The following is a 17,927-nucleotide window of genomic DNA, read 5'->3' as shown; positions in this document are numbered from 1 at the left end:
CACTTGTATCTCCTGGGAGAGAAAAGGGCTTTTCGTTGTGTGGGGCAAGTTTAGGGACAGTTACAGGAGTCCTGGAATACGTGCCATCAGCCTCTCATTACACAGGGTGGAGTGGATTAGGGACTAAATAACCCCCTAACAGTGCACAGCTTAGCTTGCTGTTAAACCCTGACGCCAGGACTATATTAATTGAAAAATCACTGCTCTTGCATGGGCAACCTGAAAAATGGGGTCCTAATGGTCAGTTTCCCCTTCTAAGAAATCCTGAAACTATATGCAAATATTTACTCAGCTATAGACAAGTGTATCTAGTGTTTGAAACAATGGCATCAAGGATAAAATAAAAGGGAGTTGCTTTCCACAGCTAGCTGCAGCCCTTGAGTGTTGACAGATAATGTGAGTCTGATAAACAATGAGGCACAGATCTAGCTTTGACCCATTCAGGTGTCGGGAGGCTCCCTTGATGGTATTTTTTTCTTTCTGCTGCCCACGATTTGGCCACTTCACTACTTTGAGACTCTTGTGCTAGGAGCTGGGTAAGAGAAGGGAGAAGTAACATGAAAATAATCTTCCTACTGCTTAATAACAGAACAATGTTTGTAGGGACTCACTTACGTATTTAAATGTGCTTGTTATCCTGTTCTGCTCTGTAACATGATTACCACAGAGACTCAAGAACTTACTCGACTCACATGCCAGATAGGAAAAGGGCATCTTGGATATTTCAGAGTCCCTTTGCTTTTAACAAAGGATTGCAAAAATGACACTAAATTGGCTCATTGTTCATCTTTTTTCTTCATTAACAACTAAACTCATGGAGACACTTTTTCCTCCAAAAGTCAGCAGGTTACTTACCAACAAATCCAGGCTTACAGACACACGCGAGCTGTAAAGTAACAGGGTCCTGGTAACAGCTACTGGCAAACTGGCGTCCGCTTTCGGGCCCATCTGGGCAAGGACAAGGGCGACAGTGGTCTCCAGACCCAATGATGGGGTTGCCATAGTAACCAGCCAGGCACCTGCATCAGTTGCAGAAGAGAGATTGCTATGAACCACAGTTATAAGATACCTCTTACAAGAAAAAGTCTTGAAACCGTGTTTTCTGCCTGGAATGTTCATTCCCCTTTCCTCACATTTCTGTGCGGAGGACCTGGTTCTCAAATGTCAGCTCCAAGCAGAACCCAAGCAGGTGAGAAGCAGAACAAGGCCTAGAACTTGGCTCTAAGGATTTCCCAATTCATTTTCAGGATTCATTTTAAGGATGCAGTTCATTTTACTTTTTTTTTTTTTTGAAGTAGAGGTAATGTTTTTTAAAATGAGGGGGAAGGATGAAGAAATAGAAGGGAGAAGGTTCTTCAGAGGAAGTGAACTCTCTATTTAATTAGACACATACATAATACAAGAACATCTTCCCCAATTATGTGCTGGGGGAATTGCAGTGATGAAGCAATTCTGAAAAATGGTTTCTGAGGAAGTTTTCAATGAAGTTTTTCTAGGTGAAATAAACTCAAATGCATCATGAAAGAAATCAAGGGCTCATTTCCTGCCTCCCCCTCACCCTTGGGAACAATCTGAGCCTAGAACTTTTTAAATTCTTGGGATCGAAACTGATCGTCCTGGAATAAGGAACAGAAAGATGAGCGATTGGCTCAGACTGGATAGCAGACACAAGGACTTCAAAGACCGTTTTCCGTCCAACGCCAGGGCTAAAATCTGCCCTCCTAAAATCCACATCCTTTCTCATTCTCCTGTAAGAAATCACAACGCTTTACAAATAAAATCCAAAAACAGTCAGAAATATCAAACAAGCCATTCTCATGGCATGCACTTTTCAAACCTGTCCTGTGTGCCTAATGTCCAGTCGGCACTGTGAGCCACCACCTGTCCACCTGTGTTCCCCACCCGCTCCTCTCCTTCTTATCTCCTGTCTCCTCCTCTCAAACTTATTCTCCATCTCCCAGTGAAAGAACAATAATGAAAAAGTTAATATAGAAAACAAAAGATGACACCAATATATCTCTTCCTTTCAGTCTAGCTCTTTCCTTTTAATAACACCATTTTGTGGTTGGAAGGAATAATTTTTACTCAAAGGAGTAGTCACTGGAAGCCCCACGTTTGCTTCCAAGCACATCATTACCATACATTAATCACATTCAATTTGCACTAACAATTTCTCTTCATCTGATGAGCAATTCTTGAAGCACTTGCTGAAATTTTTAAACCAAAAATCCCATATAAACTGGATGGACATTAGAAAATTTACTGGCATGAAAGGTGGAGACGAGTACTCCCGGAAGCAGCAGGTTTTGGTAGCACGTCCTCCTTTCTTCGTTAGTAATGGATGGTGGAAGTCAGCATGTAACTTCTTCACACGGACTATTTCTTATCTACTGAGCTAGGCTGTAACATTATTAGAGGCACAGTCTATGTTCTATTCTTACTAAATCTAGTACAGTGCTTTGCCTCCATAATAATTATTCAATTAACACTTGCTAACTGGAGAACAGATGCACTTCTGCACATTTTATGTGGTCTCCTGGAAACCGTAGCTGCATAAAACGTTTAGAAAAATAAAGCTATTTGAAATGACTAAGCCTGTTTGGATTTGGTTCCTACTTTGACCCAAATTAGGCCTTAAGATTTTGCAGCTCTCCTCCCAGGCCAGAATCTGCCAAGGTAGAGGGATGATTTCTGTACAGATCCAGGGCGACCTCTAGGACGCTCTCCAGGAGGGCGGCTTCATGCCGGTTTTGTTCTCTGCTGTAGCTCCAGCTCCAGAACAATGCCTGGCACACAGAAGGTCAAACTACATGTGTACTGAATAAATAAATGAGTTCCTAGAAAATACTGAGGTGCTGAGAGCCATCTGGAGCCTGGCAGAGACCGGCTCTGTGGTTTGTCTAAGCTGCCGCTGCTCAGGCAGAAACGACCTGGCTCTGTTTTCTTTCCAGGGATGCATCTTTCACGCACCTTTCACAGTTATGGCCCGTGGTGTAGTCCTGGCAGCTCAGGCACTCCCCCGTCACCGAGTCGCAGTCATCCGCGTGGCCATTGCACTGGCAGGGCTGGCAGCTCGGAAAGCCCCAGTACCCGGGCAGGCAGCGGTCACACTGCCGCGCGTACACCCCCTGGAAACAGTGGCACTGGCCGGTGATGGGATCGCAGAAAGCATTGACAGATCCTTGCAGGTGGCACTCGCAGGCTGAGGAAATGGGCAACGGAGGAACCACGTTGAGGAACCGTTAAACCAAACACCCCCCTCACTTGAGCCCCAGCCCGCCCAGCGCAGGACACGCACGGGCTCTCCGTCAGTTTCCAGGAAGAGCACTGCCTTCCGAAGCTGTGACCCCACACCAGAGCTTCTCGGCGAGTTAGAATGAACACCGCGCGGTTCTGATGAACCTACGTTTGCATCCGCTGGGGCCGAAGCCGAAGGTGCCAGGAGCGCATTTGTCGCAGGTCCTTCCGACCACGTTGGGCCGGCACTGGCACTGGCCTCCGCTGGGGTTGCAGACCGAACTTAAGGAGCCCTGCGGGTCACAGTCACAAGCTGCGGGGGAAAGAGAGGCCTGATCTGTGACACGGCACCGTGGCTCTGCGCAGGGCTTCGTACCCAGCTCCGAAGGGATCTGCCCGGTCCCTCCTCCTTTACCACCTTGGCTTGTTCAGAATTCCCACGGACAAGATCGTCCCTACGGTGAGGGGGAGGGAAGTAACAGGAGACAGAGTTGGCAGATAAAAGCCACCTTTCCAAGAAGGTCATGAGTGTTTTCTCCCCGGCCCTCAAAGCTCAAATATCACAGGACCTTCAACAAAAGCCCAGTGACCTCTGGGGGCTGGCCTGACCTTTCAAAAAGGAAACCAATTTCAATTATGTGATGCTCCTGACTCCATCCCAGCTCCCCACCCTGCCCGTGGAAATGCTGTCTCCCATGGACTTGTTCTCTATAGTCACTGGATGTGTATTTCTTAAACACAGCTTGCCTTTTCAATGGTGCTCTATCACTCAAATATTCTTAAAAAAAATAAAATAAATAAAGACAAACTGCAGTTGAGACCCCACTTTCTTGGTGCCAACTGCCTGACCCAGGGCCCCAGGGCATGCCTTCCACTGACCTCATGTGCTCTGGGGTCTCAAGAAAGAAGGGGAGGCGATACCTACCCAGGCCTGTCTGGTGCAGAAGGGCAGAAATGCTAAAGATTATGTTTCTGCACACGTCGGTCATGGGCGTTTTCACAACACTTCTGCTGTTCTCCAGACACCGGTATCTCTGAAAGGTTTCCCAGGCACTGTTGGTGACCGACCCGTCTCCTGAGCCTCCCACAGTGAAGATGTCCAGTGATTTACAGAAGGGCATGAGAACAAGCTACCAAGAGATGAGAACAGAAAACTGTCCTTATGGTGGTTTCCTGTGTCATCAATTAGAGAGAACATATAAAAACCCCAAATGCTTCTTTGACTCTTGAGGAGAAAACATTAGACTCATTCAATTAAGAGAAAACCTTCCCATTCTTAAATATTCTTGCCAGAAAAAGTTTAGTGTACCTTATATAGTTTGATGGCTTTTGAAATGTCATTTTTAAGGCCCTTCATCTCTTCTGAAAGAATCAGCTTGAGTTAATCCTTTCCAGAGAGTGGAGTTTTATTAAAATAAACAAGCAAAGCAGCCTTGCAAGCAAGAAAGAACGATTTTGCGTAACCTCCTGGCATTACCCATCCATAAAACTCTTTAGGGGGGCAGAGGAACATTTTCTGCCCAGCCGTCCCTGCATGTATCAGAAACGACCTCGCACTTACTGAATCAATAAGTGTGTAGGGGCTGTCCACACTGCTGTCGGACGAGGTGTACTGGGGCAGCTCTAACCTCACTGTGTAGTTCACACCCTTCTCAAAGCACACGGGCCGTGGAAGGACGACATACCTGCCCCGAAACAAAAGAGAAAAACAACAACCTTTAGGTCTCCAGTCAATCAATCAAAGCTCTACATGGATCCTTCCAAAGAAATAAAGTCCACAGTCAACATCTGGCTCTAGCTCGGAAATGGTAACGACAACTCACAAGGCAGGATGCCAGAAAACCAGTCAATCTGCATGTTAGTTCTATTGAGCTGTAAACCTCTGTCACACTGACCTGGAGCCCGGCGATAAGGACACCACCTGGTTGTCATCATCGGGAATAGTATTACCACATCGGCTGCTGGTTGGGATCTTTCCAGGGCGCTGTACCGTGATGACAGCTTTTTCCCAGTGGTCGGGTAGCTAGAGTAAGAAACAATCAAAGGGGATCATCGGCACTGGCCCACTGCCGCCCGTCTGTTTATAAAGACCTCTCCCAATCGCTCATTTGCCAAGTTTAAATGGAAAACACTGATTGCATTTCCTGTCTGTCTTTCCCATTTCCTCCACTTGTGCCCAGTTCCAGCCTAACCCCATCTCACCTGGACACTGAAACAGCCTCCCAGTGGCTCAGATACTGACATCAACTGCTCAAAACCCTTCAATAGGTTCCTGAATATACAGTCCAAGTTCATCCACTAAGCTAGCATTCTTCCTAGCAGCATCTCCAATGATATCCTTCATCTAGCCACATGGAGCACCTCCCAGAACACTCTCATCTTCTCTGCTCCCACTACTCCTTACTTCCATTTGGGTCAAAATTCTATCTCCCTTTGAGGCCATAGATCTGATTCTTCATGAGACACTTTAGCAACCCCTGGCCCAGCCTGGCTGAAAGGAACCTCCCCATCTTCCAGCCCTGTTTGCACCTGCACTCGCACTTCTTACCACTGGCCTTTTCTGAGGGCAAGGAGAGGTCTAGGTACCTTCCTGCCACCACCTCAGCTCTCAGCAAGGCTGAGTGCCTAATACCAGATCGCTAGATGTTTGAGAAACTGAATTCAAGAAAAATGTACATTTTAAGTTCCATGGAGGCTAGAAAGTCGGAGGAGTTCTTCTATCCAATGCAATATCCGAATTTCACAAAAAACAGCATCCATCAGAAGAAAAATCTTTCTACCAATACCCCAGCCCCCCATAGTCCATGGAGGACTTACTTACCTGTGGCTCATAGCGAATTAGGATGTCATACTCCATGGAATATGGTATGTTGTCAATGAAAAACTCCAAATAAGCCCCCTCAGGCACTCGGACGAAGCCTGCTCCAGTCCAGGAAGGGATCCGGTCCTGGACGTACTGCCGCTCCACTATGCTGACCCCCTGAGGACAAGGGACAGCAGTTAGGCTTTACTTAAAATGGAATCCAATTAAATCTAACAGCTACAGAAATCTGAAGTCACCCAAAGGTCCCAAATTATAGATTTCTTTTGTACTATACAGATCTTATAATGGTTTCAAGTATACAACACAGTGGTTCACCAGTTACCCGCATTATGAAATGCCCCCCTAGTGCATTTACTCATCTGTTATTATAGGAAGATGTTACAGAATCATTGGCTGTATTCTCCATGCTGTCCTACTATCCCCGTGACCAATTTATATTATGGTTGAGAATTTTTGTGCCCCTTTATCCCACTCACCCTCCCTCCCACCATCTGCCCAACCCCTCCCTCTTGGTAACCACCAGCTCCTTCTCAATGTCTATGAGTCTACCGCTCTTTTGTTCCCTCTGTTTTGCTTTGTTTTTATATTCCACAAATAAGTGAAATCCGATGGTATTTATCTTTCTACACCTGGCTTATTTCACTGAGTATAATATCCTTTAGATCCATCCATGTTGTTGCAAATGGTGATTTCTTTTGTTATAGCTGAATGATATTCCATTGTGTATATGTACCACATCTTCTTTATCCATTCATCTGTTGATAGACACTTTGGTTGCTTCCATATCTTGGCTATTATAAATAATACAACGATAGACAGAGGGGTACACGTGTCTTTTGGAATCCAAACTGTTGACATTATACCCACTTTTTGCAGCCTCATTTTCCCAGTAGACTGTAAAGTTTTTGATGTATAAACAGGATATTTGTTTCTCTTTTGTTTTGTGGTTGAGGTAGCTTGGAGCACTGGAGATGGGACTCAAAGTCTTGGGATATACCTTTTATGGTACAACCAGGGGAATGAGCATAAAGGAAGGAAAAAGAACATCTCAAATGCTGTTATTAAGAAGGCCTTGGATAGTGATGAGGCTTTTTCTCAGATTTGCTGCAAGGCTAGTCCAGTATCTGGTGGATGTATTTCTATCTTTCTGTCTCATTTGATTCAAGCACCAGATACAAGTGAAGAAACTTGATATACTCATCACTGTTCATTACCGATGAGTTTATTCTGATTGCCCCAAACTGAGCATTAATCGATGAATCGATTTGAGTTGCTTAACTCCAACATGCAGCTTGAGCTTGTTCTGGGAATTATTATATTACCTGTTGTGATCAGTCATCTCCAAAGATGAAGTCCTGCACTCTTCTGTATGTGTGGAGACTTTACCCATCAAGAGGAGGAACCGATGTTACCCTGCCCTCAAATCTGGTCTGGCCTTGTGACATGTGACCAAATGACACTGGGGGGGGGAGGGTTTCTGAGCCCAGACTTTAAAGAGACCCGGCAGTTTGTCTCCTCCTCCTTGGGAGCCCGACACCAGGTAAGCGGTCTCCCTCTTCTGACTCTGTCATGCAGGGAGGAAGCTCAGAGCTGCTTGGAGAGGATGGGCAGAGAAAAATGCCCTGTCGGCCTCCAGCTGTCTCCCAGCCACCACAGCTGAAGGGCCACACATACACTGCAGCCCACTAGATTTGGGGGATGGCTTGTTACATGGCAACAGAAAACAGAAATATCCTCTCTGGGTATTTACCATACCAGATCAACAGTAACTTTGGAACTCATGCAGAGAGAATGGAAGAAGGAAAAAACCCCAAAACAAACAACACACCAGAAACCGTATTAGTGAATGTTCCAAAGTCTCTTTGTGAGTTACAGATTTACCTAGTTTTAAATATGACGGTTCTTAACAAGGCAGGGTGCCTGGATCCTTACTTTGTGCTCACTGACAAAAGCTATTAAAATGCTTTATAAACGGTCTCTTTATGAAATGTGTATTTGCCCTTACTGCCCCCAAACATTGCCTCACCCATCTGCCATGCGCCCCCCTAACTTACAGGCCCCAGACTGGCTTCTTCCGCTTCATAGATGTAGTGATCCAAGGTGGTGAAGTAGTAACCAGATTCCACTTCGTTGCACTGCCGACCGATCATGTGGGGGCGGCAGGCGCACTGGCCCGACTCCGAGGAGCAGCTGGAAGGTGAGCAGAGCGGGGTCAGCGGCGCTAACACACTAACAAGCCCACTGGGCACACCCCCCTGTTTGACATTAAACATTAAATGGGCTAAAATGCTCAGGTAGGGTTTTCTAATTTCCTTCAGAAAATAAGTACATGGAGAAAAATACTGCCTACGAGTTAACTGCAAATTCCGAAGTGGGAAGCTCTCCGTGCTTATCTCCTCACCAGGCTCCTTCACACCACGACGTCAGGGTTCCCTGCAGACCTCACAAACGTTCTGGCTTTGCTCTCTTACATCTTTTGCCTCATTCCCAACTGCACCCCCTTTCCCGGGTCAGACCCAGATATCAAGCTCCCACAAGGACAGCTCCCCATATGTTGTCCTGGAGGCTAACAACAGATGCAGGGCGGCAGCACGCAGCCCCTCCCTGTTCGCCACGGCGGAGAAGTCGCCGCCACCCACCGAGTCAGCAAGTCAGGAACTGGGAGCTACTCTCTAGAGTCCTTTGTGTCCAGTCAGGAGCTACAGTCTGTGACCTCAGCGGCCGGCTGGCACCTTGTGCCTAGAGGTGACTCTATGCCTTTCTTTTCCCTTCTCTCTCTCTTTCTCTCACACAGACACGGACACAAACAGGAAAACCTGTTCCAGGCTTCTCATCCATACCCTCGTGGCCAGTCTCCCAACTTTCCAACCCAAGCCGCCACCATCCCCACGGCGGCCCAGGTGACCTTCCTCAGGCGCACCAGCCGTGCCGGTGCTGGCGCAGTGGCCCTGTGCCATACGGCCCTCTTCTGCCCTGCTGGCCTCCCTGCTGCCCCACCTCTCCAACTGCACTGAGCCAGCACGACCCCTCCAGCCTGCTGGGTGGTTCACAACCGCCGCCCTTTGCTTACGGAATGCCCTTCTCCCTTTTCCCTCAGCCAGGGTCCACCTGGTCTTTCAAGATTAGCTCACAAATGGCTCCTGCTGACCATCACCCACATTGCATAGAACAGATATCTTCTTCTTCAAGCCACCACCTCCTTGCAGGAGAAATGATGTGTCCGTGTCCACCACAAATGCAGTGGGTGTTTGTTAAAGGTGACGCACTGTGTCTTCAAGTCCTACTTGTTTTCCAAAGCCCAGCTCCATGTTCATCCTTTTCATGAAGTCCTGCTTGGGTCCCTCCCTCTCCTGTTCTCAAGCGGTGCTTTCTGAGGCATAGACTCTGGTTGATCTGTATTAAGATATTTACCTCTTTCTCTCTTGTGGTATAATTATTAACAGACCTATTGAATCCCCAACTAGACTGTGAACTCCCTGAAGGCCTGAACCGTGCCTTATCCACTTCTGTCATCCCCTGAGCCTGGCCCAGAGCTCTGTACACAGAGTGTACCCAAACACTGGTTGAACAAATAAATAAGTGAAGGATAGGTGTTCTGAATAAAAAAAAGAAAAATAGGATTTACTGCAAATAGAAATTTTTTAAATTAGTTATTACTGTTTTAGGTAATAAAGGCCTCTGGATAAACTATGGTGTATTTACTTCATTTCAGCCTATGTGTCTCTTTTTCTTTAGTATCATGATCTTGTGCACAAAGTAAAACTGAATCATATGCATCCATTTTTACTTCATTAAAGTCAAGATGTGGTTTGGAATCGTTCGTTTAAACCCATTCCCAGTGTTTTTTTCTCTTATCCCAAAGTTCATTTTAAACCAAGTACAGCAAGTTACAACTCACAGCAAGACTGAACATCAGAGGCTTATTAAAAATGTCCCAAAAAGTCCTGCCATGGTCCAGCTGAGGTCTTCTCCCTGTATATAAATACTTTTACCCTATTGGAATGTGAGTACTTAACACCCCATAGCCAAATCTGAGAAGGAAAGCCTGTCCCACTTAGGGCCTAGCCTTCTTTGGCACAGGCCACCAACAAAAGCCATTTTCAAAGATTCAGGCATCAGACATTACATCAGATGGACAAAAGAAAGTCCTTCTTTCCTCCCCAGCACATGTTTATGGAGGGAACAGATGTCCAAGCTATGAACCACCAAAGAAGAAAATATCTAGATGCTTCACCCACCATCACAAGGGAACAAGCAAATGTAGGTGAGGGTAGCACGGTTCTAAGGAAACAACTCCTGAGACCCTGAAGGTGTGAAAGGAACTCCCGTAAGAGCCCTAGCAGTCAGGCACACGCCTGTGTCCACAGACTTGAGCTGTTGTCACGGGCAGGTGCACTCACTCTTGTGGCTCCGCCTGCCGCCTGTGCAGATGGCCCTCACACCTACAGCTCTCAGCTCCTCCTCAGCTGTCCTCTGGCTGTACATTTCCAGCCACACATTTCCTCCGTCATCTGTCATCTATGACTCCCTTTGTCCGACACTGCTCATTGCCTCTCATGCTGACTTACCTGTCACTCTGTTGTTTCTGTCAGGTTTGAAATTCTTCTGATGTTGTAGGGGAGACATAACCTCCCCTTTCCTTTATCCTCAATATTCAAGTCTTCTTTCAAGATGTTTCTCAACTTAACAATTTCCTCTCATATTCCTCACCATTCCATACCTGTTACTCCAGCAGCCACCCCAACCGGCCTCTCAAGCTCCTCTCTCTCCCCTGCCCGGTGCAGCCTGTCTGCCACCACCAGACCAACTTTCCCAAGCACTGCTTTCCTCATTTCATAAAACCCACAGCTGTTTCTTCTTAGTTCATTATATCAAGTCATGGTGCCTCTGCCTGCTTTCCAGCGGCCGCCACACCCCGCCTCCGGAAACAAATGCATCTCTTTCTGGTCCCTACCCTTTGCTTTCAGATGAGCCACACTCCTCATACACTTCCACAAATATTTACTGAGCAAATATTAGCCATGGAAGCGATGCTTCCTGGTGTCAATATGCTCATGTTCTAATTCTAGTCCAGTGTCCGCTTTCTTCTGAATCAATCCTTACTTCCTTGGAAAGTCCATTATTTCTGTCTAAATGATATGGAGAAAGAAAAACGGGGGGGAAATTACAATCGAATCAGTGAGATAACAATAGAACAATTGACTTTTATCTTTAGAAGAGTTAGCTCTGAAGGTTGCACATGATCCTGACCGGCAGACAGAGGACAGGAATGACAGGAGCAAGGTAGGGTCAGGGAGGAATGTGAGCAGCGATGGTCAAGATCAGACCAGATCCTGACCCTAACTAGGCCACGCTCATTCCCAATGTGTGCCTTTTTCTTCTCAGCTAGAAGGCCCTCCTGCCCACCTATCACACCTCCCAAATTTCACTCAGCTTTCAAAGTGAAGCTCAAATCGCACCTGCTCTACAGTGAGACAAAAGATTAATTACACGTGATTATTTCCTACGTACAAGTAAAAGTCCTATCAGCTAGAAACAGAACACTTCACATATGTGTATGTTCCCCCCACAAATATCTGTGTAACTAGATACAGATTCAACTCATGGGATCAGTAACGTAAAATAATGACAGAGACAAAATATGCCAGGCCATGTGGCAGGCAGAATAATGGCCTCCAAAGACATCCACGTCCCCATCCCTGGAATCTCTGGAGGAGTCACAAGGGACTTTGCTGAAGGGATTAGGGTAAAATCGTTGAGATGGGGAGATTATCCTGGATTATCCAGGTGTGCTCGGCATAATCACATAGATTCCTGAAAGGAGAAGAGGAAGGCAGAGAAGTGGGTCAGAGACGTATGGCTTGAGAAAGATCTGCCCTGCTGTTACGGGCTCTGAAGAGGGGGAAAAGCAGCCACGAGTCAAGGACACGGGCAGCTCTGAAGCTGGGAACGGCCCTCAGCAGACAGCCAGTGGGAAAATGCGAACCTCACCCTACAGCCAAAAGAAACTGAATTGTCAATAACTCAAGTGAGCAGGAAACAGATTCTCCCCTAGGGCCTTCAGATGGAAACACAGAATTGCCATGTCACGGTTTTAGTTTATAGGCTACTAAATTCTGATGATTTACTATGATAGTAATAGAAAACTAATAGAAGCCCTATTTTTTATCAACAGGTAAAAGCCAAGGTTATTTCTTAAAAACACAGATTTCTCATAAATACAGAAATAAGCAACTTAAAAAAAATCCTATTGGAAGGGAAATTCTGTTTCATTTAAATAATGATGAGAAGAAACGGTATATGGTTTCAACTTTCTTAGAGAAAACTAATAGATTACTGAGAAATTGGGCAAAAAAAACCCCACATTACAGGATAAAAAGCGTCATTTGCAAGAACCACCATTCTGTTCAACATTGGTACCTTCTCCATAATTCTGATGACAAATAAGAATTGGTTCCACACTGACTAGCATTCAACACATCCTTTTTATCCAGCTCCCCCTTCCCACCAGTAGGACACTTGCTTAAGGGGTCAGAGCTGTGGTCAAAATCCCTTTACGCCCAGTTAACATAGTAAATAACATTTGGAAAAAAAAAAAAAAAGGACAGACTTCCAATGGTAAAATAAATTAGTAACCGGGATGTAATGTATAGCATAAGGAATATAGTCAAGATATTGTAACAGCCTGGTAGGGTGATAGCTGGAACCTAGAATTATGTATATAAATGTTCTACCACTGTGTTGTACACTTGAAACTCATGTAATGTAATACTGTGTGTCAACTACCCTTCAATAAAAAATAATTATTTAAAAAAAAAAAAAATAACATTTGGGTTAGATAGCCATCAGCATTCAATACACTGATGAAAACACATATTAGCTTCTGCTCTAGTTTCAAAGTGTAAGATTCACTTCCTCATTGATTGAGCACCTACAGGGCTCACTGTGCCAAGTATAAAGGGAGATGCAAAAAAAATCAAGACACAATCCCTGGCAAAGAGATCTTTTAAATACAAATGGCTTTAATATAAAGCAGAATAAAATAAGTGATAAAGGAGATGCAGAAGTAATAAGTCATTAAAACACCAAGGGAGGGCTGAGGAGTGTTCAGTCTAGGAAACAGAAGTCTTCCAACAAAGTGGTGGGCTTCAAGCCAGGTATCAAAATCCTACACTTAATTGATGAAATCATTTTAAAGGATGCTATAAAGCTGTCTCTATTTCTTCAATGTTTTTAAGCATCTACAAGTAACATTAACATAGCGATCATTCTTATTTATTCATTAAAGCAGGTTATCTACTTGGTCAAACTTCATTAACCTGGCTTGAGTCACCTTGTTTAAATTAATTAGGTCTTCTCTAAAATATTGCTAAATTCAGATTCACTGTCACTATAATAGATGTGTATTACTAAGCTTTTACTCCACAAAAATCCATTTGGCTCATTAGACAATACATTTAAAAGCTTTCCCTACTTCACGTGATTTTTGCTCTTAATTCTATCCGTGGCCCAAGTAACTAAGGAATGTCTGGGTTCACATTTAGAGACGCCTCTCCTAAGGAGTGCATATTTCATGTTTATATCTTAAAATTCTTTTGTTTCTCTAATTCCTTTACTCAATCAACAAGTATTCAATACCTCCTATGTGTCCAGGGCAAGGCAAAGGTAAAAGACGTTTATGAGTAGGTGTCACAAATCCATCATTCAGCAAGTATTTCCTGAGTTCCCACAATGTGAGTTCCCACAATGTACTCTGGTGCTTCAGAAGACCAACCAGGGCCCCTAGCACCCCTATGCACCTCCTAGATAAAGTCCTCTAAAACTCTGAAGAGGACCACTACAAAACACTGTGGTCACAGGACTAGAGGCATCTTTAAAGTTTCTTCCCCCAACCCCCCCATCAATGACGCCAGGCATCTCATCAATCATGCCGGAAAAAGAAAATTATATTTTTAAAATTTCACTAAAAATTTTTGCTTTGCGAACTCTAGATTAGTACATTCTGGTTTGTATACATTTTTTCACGAGAGACCGGGGGCAGGGCAGCCCTGGGGCTGCATGTGGGTGGATTTAGAGACAGGAAGCATTTATGGAATGGAGAAAAAGAGGAAGGAAGTGTAAGTAAGAGAAACCATTTAGGGTGAAGGAACATAGGACATTCCTGAGTTTATGACATAATCTGGAAAGTTACTTATGCCACTTTCATCTAATCAAGAAGGATTTTAGGAGTTGACAACAGCTTTGAACTGAGCAATCAATTACTGAGGGAATCAGCATGTGTCCTGGGAGTCACAGAGGAGAAGTCAGAGAAGTGATTCTGTAAACAGACTAGCAGTTTGTCTTCCTCTCCCACTTTTATGGATTTATCCTTGTTTCCTCCCCTCTGGAGGTTTTCTAAGAACTGAAATTCACGTTGGAGATTCAGAGGCTACATACTGTATGGAGTTTGCTGCATGATTGAGAATAGAACAAACCCAAATACAGAGGCCAAACAGAACATGCTCTTGCTGCCTAAAATCTCATTCCTTCCAGCAGACTCCTACGGTGTTGGGAAATAATCTTATAAGAGAGTCAGCTTGCTCAATGCATTCAGCATGTTCTCTCAGGGAAGATTCAGAGCCACAAGGAAACATCTGCCTATTCTCTCAGCACTCACTTACTCTGTCTTTACCAGATGTCCTGAATCAGATCCAATAATAGAGACCAAAATTCTCTCTGACTCCAAGGTAGTTAATTTAACTCCCACAAATATGACATCCTGCCAAATGGATTTCATGATCATTTTGGTAGAGTTTCATGTCTCATCTATTCAAGGAATACCAACATATTGAAGAAACTGGAAGTTATTATGTGCAGTTTTCATTAATATTGGAAGTTGAAAAAATAAGAGAAAAAAAAGGAAAAGATTCTTTACACAAATCAAAGTGGGAGTTCCTTTTCCATCTTTTAGACTGATGAAAAATAAAGTGTTGGATGATATCAACTGCTGGTGGGGATGGGAAAAAGGTATTTTTGTAACCAGTTGATAGGAAAACCAACCAGCACAATCTTTCTGGAGAACAATCTGACATTAAAGTAAAAAATGCACATGTACTTTGACTTAGCAGTTCCATCACTGGGGACCTAATCTGTAGATATATCTACAACATTCAGCAAGACAGAGCTATAAGAACAGTCACTGCAACATTTTTAAAAAGCAAAGAAAAGAAAACAACCTGGAAACAAATCATGGCATGTCCACATGATGAGTTACAAAAGCAAAAAAGGAAAGAGGCAGATGAATCCATATGCTAATATGGAAAAAGAACTCAAGATAAAAAAAGCAATTTGCAGAAGAGCAAACATACACATATTACACTTTGGTTTCCAAAAAAAGCCAGTAAATCTTAGTGGGAAATCACACACTATTTTTTTTTCTTGGTACTTGTCTGTTTAAAAACAAAATCTAATGCGTTATTTCAAAAGAAATGAGAAGGAGGAAATTATAATTTTTAACAGGTCTTCTGAGCATTGTTACTAATTTCCAGAGATTAAAGAAACTGTTAACAGTGCCACTTATAGGGAGTGGAAACTAGGGAGAGGGCGTATGCCTATCTCAATTGCTGTAATTTTTGTAAAGCTATGGGAATACATTGTGTCCATAATTTAAAAGATACTGTGAAGCAAAAGTATAAAAAACATGTAACAGCTCTATTAAAAAGCAAGAAACATAACAAGCAACATAAACACACTAGAAGGTTTGAAAGTGAACTCTTGGAACAAATGAATCTTTGAAAACATTGAGACCCCAGATAAAGTGATTATCAGGCATTCAAACCAAAGGTAAAAGGACTGCCTGTTTTCAGTCAGAGCCGCTGAATGTTATACTCCTGGAGGCCAGGAGGGCTTTCGGAGGTGACTACGCATGAGCTTCACTCACCTGTTGTTTAAGGCTCCCCCAAGGTCACAGTCGCAAGGTCGACATCCATCCAAATCATTGCTTAAGCCCCAGTGCTCTGGCTGCAGAACAAAAGATTAAACATCTACATGTGGGCTCCCGTAATTACACAGCAGACTCAGCAAGAAACATGTTACCGCATGTTCTAGTTTTTCCACCGAAAGTTCATTCGCACAGTGAAAGCAGGCAGCCTACGCAAGGTCCAATATGAGTACTCAGAAATTAAAAAGCCCAACGTGCAGGGCCCAGGGCCCCGGGGGGCAGAGAGGGTTACACATAATCTTCTCTGTGATAACGCCACATCAGAGGCATTTCTTTGCCCTGCAAATAGCCTTCATCCCAAAATTAACAAGAACAAGCAGCCAAGATGTCCATTTTCTTCATTACAACCACTCTGGCAGGAAGAGAGTTTGGACAAATATTTGGTGGGCCTTTAATTTTTCCTTAAGTTCAGTCAGGCATCCACTGAAAGCATAAGAGAAGCTCTTTGAGGGTTTATCTATGTGGAAATAGAGCATAAGGCAAGGACTAATTTCCCAACCAAAATGTGAGATCACTGGGTCTTGAGAACATTGCAGATGGAAATAAAAAGAAATGGGAAGCAATGCATTCATTTTAGGAGACTTCAACACGCCACTCACTCCAAAGGATAGATCCACTGGTCAGAAAATAAGTAAGGACACAGAGGCACTGAACAACACACTAGAACAGATGGACCTAATAGACTTCTATAGAACTCTACATCCAAAAGCAACAGGATACACATTCTTCTTAAGTGCACATGGAACATTCTCCAGAATAGACCACATACTAGGCCACAAAAAGAACCTCAGTAAATTCCAAAAGATTGAAATTCTACCAACCAACTTTTCAGACCACAAAGGCATAAAACTAGAAATAAACTGTACAAAGAAAGCAAAAAGGCTCACAAACACATGGAGGCTTAACAACATGCTCCTAAATAATCAATGGATCAACAAACAAATTAAAATAGAGATCAAGGAATATATGAACAAATGACAACAACAACACAAAGCCCCAACTTCTGTGGGACAAAAAGAATAAAATACTTAGGAATAAACTTAACCAAAGAAGTGAAAGACCTATACCCTGAAAACTATAAGACACTCTTAAGAGAAATTAAAGAGGACACTAACAAATGGAAACTTATCCCATGCTCTTGGCTAGGAAGAATTAATATCGTCAAAATGGCCATCCTGCTCAAAGCAATATACAGATTTGATGCAATCAACGAACTGGAACAAATAGTTCAAAAATTCATATGGAAACACCAAAGACCCCGAATAGCCAAAGCAATCCTGAGAAAAAAGAATAAAGTGGGGGGGAGCTCACTCCCCAACTTCTAGCTCTACTACAAAGCCACAGTAATCAAGACAATTTGGTACTGGTACAAGAACAGAGCCACAGACCAGTGGAACAGATTAGAGACTCCAGACATTAACCCAAACATATATGGTCAATTAATATATGATAAAGGAGCCATGGACATACAATGGGGAAATGACAGTCTCTTCAGCAGATGGTGTTGGCAAAACTGGACAGCTACATGTAGGAGAATGAAACTGGATCACTGTCTAACCCCATACACAAAAGTAAACTCCAAATGGATCAAAGACCTGAATGTAAGTCATGAAACCATAAAACTCTTAGAAAAAAACATAGGCAACAATCTCTTGGACATAAACATGAGCGACTTCTTCATGAACACATCTCCCCAGGCAAGGAAACAAAAGCAAAAATGAACAAGTGGGACTACATCAAGCTGAAAAGCTTCCATACAGCAAAGGACACCATCAATAGAACAAAAAGGAACCCTACAGTATGGGAGAATATACTCGTAAATGACAGATCTGATAAAGGCTTGACATCCAAAACTTATAAAGAGCTCACACACCTCAACAAACAAAA

General features: G+C 43.7%; 1 protein-coding gene across 1 annotated transcript in view; it reads right to left on the bottom strand.

The window, feature by feature from the left end:
• The window catches only part of LAMB1 (laminin subunit beta 1), a 67,517-nt gene that overhangs the window by 25,752 nt on the left and 23,838 nt on the right, over positions 1 to 17,927 (bottom strand). The window contains exons 13-21 of the mRNA XM_057504404.1: positions 15,981 to 16,060; positions 8,116 to 8,251; positions 6,059 to 6,217; positions 5,133 to 5,260; positions 4,799 to 4,922; positions 4,163 to 4,367; positions 3,407 to 3,550; positions 2,971 to 3,202; positions 856 to 1,019 (exon numbers count right to left, since the gene is read on the bottom strand). Coding sequence (XP_057360387.1) covers positions 856 to 1,019; positions 2,971 to 3,202; positions 3,407 to 3,550; positions 4,163 to 4,367; positions 4,799 to 4,922; positions 5,133 to 5,260; positions 6,059 to 6,217; positions 8,116 to 8,251; positions 15,981 to 16,060 — 1,372 coding nt within the window. The remainder of the gene's footprint in view (positions 1 to 855; positions 1,020 to 2,970; positions 3,203 to 3,406; positions 3,551 to 4,162; positions 4,368 to 4,798; positions 4,923 to 5,132; positions 5,261 to 6,058; positions 6,218 to 8,115; positions 8,252 to 15,980; positions 16,061 to 17,927) is intronic.

The sequence above is a fragment of the Manis pentadactyla genome, chromosome 7, assembly GCF_030020395.1.
Source record: "Manis pentadactyla isolate mManPen7 chromosome 7, mManPen7.hap1, whole genome shotgun sequence".
NCBI lineage: Eukaryota > Metazoa > Chordata > Mammalia > Pholidota > Manidae > Manis > Manis pentadactyla.
Note: the sequence above shows the minus strand (reverse complement) of the source record. Positions and strands in the feature narration are given on the sequence as shown.